The sequence below is a fragment of the Prunus avium genome, chromosome 7 (genome assembly GCF_965620075.1).
Source record: "Prunus avium chromosome 7, drPruAviu1.hap1.1, whole genome shotgun sequence".
NCBI classification, from domain to species: domain Eukaryota; kingdom Viridiplantae; phylum Streptophyta; class Magnoliopsida; order Rosales; family Rosaceae; genus Prunus; species Prunus avium.
Window position 1 is genome coordinate 1,922,807 of NC_142290.1, and position 6,217 is coordinate 1,929,023.

Consider the following 6,217-nt stretch of genomic DNA (forward strand, 5'->3'; position numbering starts at 1 on the left):
CAAATACTCAAAACCTTCGAGTTAGAACGCACCATGGCCATTTGCTGATGGATGGGATGGTAGTACAAATAACGAAGTATTTACGCTAGATATGCCAGAAGAGCAATGCTTGGGGGCTTCGTCTGGGCAGCAGGAAACAGCTGCTGTAACGTTCCATACCCTTGCGGAGGTTGAAACTACTGTGATAGAACGTTACCTAAGTCTGAAACAGGGGCCCACAGCTTCACAGGTCCTCCAAAGGAACCCAAAGTTCAAGTCACTCTTTGACCAACTTGGCTTTGGGCCACAAGCAAGGGAAGCAGCTGCGGTAGCTCTGATGAACATCTCTGCAAAGTCAAATCCCCATTGCCTCACTGCTTAACCACAAAGGTCATTCTTAGAGAATGACAATGCTATTGTTTTTATGGATGAAGACATGGAGGTCCCATACCCACATCATAGGCGGCCACTTTACTTGGAGGGACAGATCAATGATGTGTTCATAAGGAGGGCTTTGGTAGACACGGGTTCTTCTGTCAACATATTGCCTCTGTCTGTGCTTACGGCAGCTGGTATTCCGTTGTCTAAAATTGTGCAATCTCAAACAAGCATCATCGGTTTTGGGAATAAGAGCGAGGACACGGTTGGGCACATGCAAGTAAACTTGAAGGTGGGGCCTGTCCGGTCACTCACTAAGTTCTATGTGGTAGATGTGGATGTGGCTTACCATGCCTTACTTGGAAAACCATGGCTCAATAAGCACAAACTTGTGGTCTCTACCTACTACCAATGTGTGAAGGGAAGGATGGGGTTGAGACCGCTTCGCATACTAGGGAATCAAGCGCCATTCAACCAAAATGAAGCTCACTACTCAGAGGCAGAATTCTACACCGAATGCACAGGTACTGGAAGCAACCCAATCAAGAATTTCGGGACCTACCTACAAAGGACGCACGGTGGAAGCAACCTCAGAGGCGGAATTCTACACCGAATGCACAGATGGACGCACGGTGTATCGCTTATCACAAATTTGGGGCCTCAACCGAGTTCTACGGGAAAGCCCCGAGTATGGAGAAGAAGTGATGCAAACAAGCAGCCATAAGGACAAGGTACCCATGCCTTGTGCTTTTCAGGAACCTATGATGACGCCTAGGCATATGCAAGATGGCTCGACTGCGGTAGCCGAGCAGCTGGAAACAATTAATTTAAGTGATGACTCCTCTATCCAAAGGCCCATCTCCATCAGCGTTCACTTGGCAAGGGAAGAAAAAGAAGCTTTGGTGTTGCTATTAAAGGAATTCTGAGACGTTAGTAGGCCATACTTAGTAAATGCCCGGCCCCTCTCTCATTACAGCTACGAGGAAATGCCCGGCCTAAATCCAAACTTAGTAAGCCATACTTTGAATATCGAACTTGGCACAAAACTTGTCGTGCAGCCAAGAAGGAATTTTCATCCTGAAATTGAAATGCAAATCAAGGCAGAGATTGAAAAGCTATTGGCTGCTCGGTTCATCAAACCAATCAAGCATCCAACATGGCTAGCAAATATCGTTCCCGTGAAGAAAAAGACTGGTTTGATTAGGATATGCACGGACTACCGAGATCTCAACCGACCCTACCCAAAGGATGAATTCCCACTGCCCAATATGGATGTCTTGATTGACTCAACCTCATGGCCAGGCTTGTTATCATTCATGGACGGATTTAGTGGTTATAACCAAATAAAGATGTCTCCACGAGATGCCGAGAAGACAACATTTCGAACACCATACGGGAATTTCTACTACACAGTCATGCTGTTTGGTCTTAAAAACGCCAGAGCCATTTACCAAAGGGCTATGACAGCTGTGTTCCATGACATGATGGGAAAAGAAGTGGAAGATTATGTAGATGATCTCGTGGTGAAGTTGCACACAATGATTGCAAAGCTGCACACAATGAAGGCACCCATTCCGGGACTTCCGCTCAAGCTTTATTTGGCTGTAACGAACGCAGCAGTTGGGGCTTTACTTGCCCAAGACGGTCATGGTGGAGAAGAAAGTCCTATCAATTTTGTGAGCAGGCAGTTAAGGGGAGCCGAGACAAGATACCCGAAAATCAAGCTCTTGTGCCTTGCTCTTGTCTATGCTGCACAGCGTTTACGGCATTACTTTCTAGCTCACAAGCTACAACTCATGGTAAAGTCTGACCCTGTAAGATACTTGCTCACAAGGCCAGTGCTATCCGGACGTCTTGCACGTTGGTTGCTACAATTGTCCGAATTTGATATCACGTGCGCAACACCTAAAGCCATTAAGGGGCAAGCTGTGATTCATTTGCTAGCTCTATTTCCTGAAGTGGAAGACTCTACTCTCTCCAAAGAAGTCTTGGGGGAGTTGTCAGAAATAGTGGCCACTGTTATGGAGGAGGAACCATGGACTCTTTACTTTGACGGTTCTTCTACGACTAGTGGCGGAGGAGCAGACGTAGTACTTATTAACCCCAAGGGACAAGCCACGGCTCTCTCATTCAAACTATATTATCCATGCACAAATAATGTGGCGGAGTATGAAGCTTTCATTATGGGGTTGTCTACAGCAAAAGAAATGGGGGAATAAAGGATAAGGATCATCGGCGATTCAAATCTGGTGTTGAGTCAGTTGCAAGGAAGTTTTGTTGTGAAGGAGGCAACGTTGGCACCATATCGTACAGCTGCTGAAAGGCTTGTCAATTCTTTTAAACAAGTCGTGATGGAACATATTCACTATGTCAAATTTCACTTACAGCAACACTAGATAGGCATCGATAGAGAGTGAAATCGATGCTATTAGCAGATTAGGCATCAATTTCGAAAATAACGTAACTAAACATGTATAAAGACATCAGCGCACATTTTTGTTTATTTATGACGATGACTTTATTCCCCTTTAGCATCATCTACATAAATATAGATGCCTAAAGTGATTAGTTTTTATTTTATTTTTAAGAGGGTCATTTTTTGGTAATATACCTCTGATGCCTAAAGTCTGAGTCAACGCCCTAACCCAAAATTTTTACTCTCCCTCGCAAACTCTCTCTGATACTTCAGCTCCCTCTCAAACTCTAGCCCCAATTCTTCTAACTCCCTCTCAATTTTTTCACTCACTTTGAAACTATACCCTAAAAATTCATCTCCTAAACAAAACTCTCCTTCAATCCCTCTGAAACTCTCGATCTCCTCCATCACTGCCCCATTCTTGCTAAAACCCTCAGATGCTCAACCATTACGATTCACAGTGAGAATCATTCTTCCATTCGACGATTCTCAAGCCAGCTCACGCAATTTCTCAAGCCCAGACACTCAGACGGAAGTTTAAGTTGACAATTGTGTGATTTCATCTATCAGTTCGAAGCACATTTCCCTTTCCCCCAAAAGTTAGGGTTTTGACCACACCCCACACCTCCTCTTCTGGTAAGATTTTCTTCTCTCTTCACAACTAAAATTTAAGGTTAAACATTCTCTCTCAATACTAGGAAAATCTTCAAATTTTAGTAAACAGCACCAGATCAATTTTTTAAAATATTTTTTTTATAGCTTTTTGTTATGTTATGTTGCTAAATTTGTGATTGATTATCTTGGAACCTATTTGATGGTTTAATCTGATTCGGTGGCTTGGTTTATTTGATAATTTGATTCCGTGGCTTTTGTATTTTCATGTAGAATTGAGTTTTGGGAATTTTAGTTTTTGATAGGTGTTTGCTTTCAGTCTAATTAAGCTATAAACATAATTGGGTTTTTTTTCACATTCGTCAAGTTAGTAAAATACGTAGAGCTTGGCTTGGTATTGACCATTTATGTAATTCATCAAACAAAATTCCTACAACTCTCATATGAGAAATACAGGTGAACCATTGCAAATCTCATTGACTATGCAATGGTAACTGAATTGACGTCACAAATTGCCACCATCAGTTTCAGAGTCCATGTGTTTAGTTTGTTATGTAATCAGTTTGACAAGTGGTTTTGCTATTTTCTAAGTGTAATTTGTTAGTTTAGGTTTTGAATTGTTCTTTTATCTAAGATAGAACATTTATCAGTTTGGGTAGTTTGTTGGAAGTTGCAAATTTAAGGTGGGTTTTTAAACATTCCTTACATGTTCAATAGTGATTCCGGGGATTACTAATAGGTACGCTGATGCTTTGGCTTCTTTGGGGTCGAAGCTCTCATTCGTTGAAAAACAACCCAACATTGCTGTGATAAAGGAGGACGTACCAGCAATCAAAACAATGGCTCAGGAAGAATCGTTGGAAGGGGATGATAGGAGGAAATCTGTGAAGGAGAAAATGGGCAAAGGAAACGACATCAAGAAATTAAGAGATTATGCGATCATCTTTCGGGAGCTTTACAGACGCCTTCCAAGAGGTATTTTAACCTGGTGTATAGGAGTAACAGAGGCACAAAGAAGGTTGCAAGAAATACATGATGCCACTTGCAGCTTGGAGCTAGTGATTAGTTTGTATCAGCGCCTGCAACGCAAGGGTTATTACTGGCCAGGAATGAAGAAGCAAGCGGCTGAAATCCAGTCCAATTGCCCCGCGTGTTCTACGATACCCTCAACCGAAGAATCTTTCACTATCTCATTTGCGGAAGATTGGAGAGCTCCATACTTAGCATTTTTTGTTGAAGGGACTCTACCAACCAATTCCAAACTTGCCTACAAGCTTAAGAAGACGGTAAAGAGGTACTTCGTAGACGGGTCGACACTCTATCGTAAAGGGTTTAATGGCGAATCATTGAGATGCTTGGGAGAACCAGAGGTGCATCAGGTCATGCAAAAAATACATGCTGGAGAGTGTGGAGAGCACCAGGGGATGAAGAGGCTTCACCGGCAGCTACTGAGTGTTGGGTATTATTGGCCTACCATGAAGAAAGATGCGCATGACTTTGTGAAAAGATGCCACATGTGCCAAATTCATGCCAATCTGAGTCATAAGCCTCCCACATTGTTACAAGACATGAGCACTCCTTGGCTTTTTCATACTTGGGGGCTTGACTTAATCGGGATGATCCATCCCCCTTCTGACGGTTACATATGGATTCTCACTGCCACTGAGTATTTCATAAAGTGGGTTGAGGCGATCCCTCTTCGAAAGGCCACGGGAGCGGCTATCTCAAATTTTATTCTAGAATACATTGTGTGCAGGTTTGGAATCCCGTACAAAATGGTTACTAACAATGGCACGCCTTTTGTTAACAAACAAGGGAGCTCGACGCTTAGCGGCTCCGGTACATCGCTGCTTCACACCCTATTACCCACAGGGAAACGGTCAAGCGGAGGCTACAAATAAAACCATATTGAGGATTTTGAGCAAAATGGTATACGAGTACGAAGGTGGTTGGAGTATTCATCTGCCGGATGCCTTGTGGGCTTACCGCACCTCTCCAAGAAGTGCTACAGGTTTTTCACCGCTCGTGTACGGGTTTGATGCCATCTCACCTGTGGAAATCACAATTCCCACGGCCAGAGTATCAGCTATCAATGATCTTGAATGTGATATGAAGTCATGCTCGGATTGGCACTTATTAGACCTCGAAGCCATGGATGAAAAAAGAGTAGAAGCCGAAACAAGGATGGCACTTTACCACAAAACTGTTGTCCGAGCGTATAACAGAACCATCAAGCCTCAAACCTTCAAACGAGGAGATCTTGTGCTAAAAGTTGTCAAGCATTTGAGAAGACAAGTTTCGGGACCTTCCAAGTTTGCTACACAATGGGAAGGCCCGTTTGCAGTCAAGGAAGTACACAGCAGTGGCTATTATTGCTTGATCTCCGTCAAGGAAGGCATTCTAACCGATCCCATCAATGGAAAGTGGTTCAAGCCTTACTACTGCTAAGTAGGCATCGTATCTTACCTTTTGTGTTATTGCATTTCCCTTTTTAATATGGTCTCCTTCTATATTTCCTTCTTTTGCTCTGGGAAACTTTTATAAAATGTACCATCATGGTAGCATGGGATTTGAAATGAAAATGAAGGAGTATTTTGAAAAAATTAAAACTGTCTCTGGAAGATTTGTCTTTTTGCAAACTCCTGTGTATGTATACAGATACGTATATATACATAGCAATATTTAAATTAAAAAAAACAAACAAACAATGCGACTTAGCAGAAAGCATGCCAAGCAAAGTCACTAGCAGGGATCCCGGATTATTAACAAGCTTCATGCTTAAGCAAAAATAAAATGGAGTATGTAAAGCTGAGCATTTACAAAGAAATTAGC

At 42.6% G+C, this 6,217-nt stretch overlaps 1 protein-coding gene across 1 annotated transcript; it reads left to right on the forward strand.

Annotated features, from left to right (window-relative positions):
- The first annotated feature begins 5,311 nt into the window (after nucleotides 1-5,311).
- LOC148292796 (uncharacterized) lies at nucleotides 5,312-5,833 on the forward strand. The gene has a single exon (XM_088244020.1). The coding sequence runs from the start codon at nucleotides 5,312-5,314 to the stop codon at nucleotides 5,831-5,833; it is 522 nt and encodes a 173-aa protein (XP_088100146.1).
- Nucleotides 5,834-6,217: the final 384 nt, after the last annotated feature.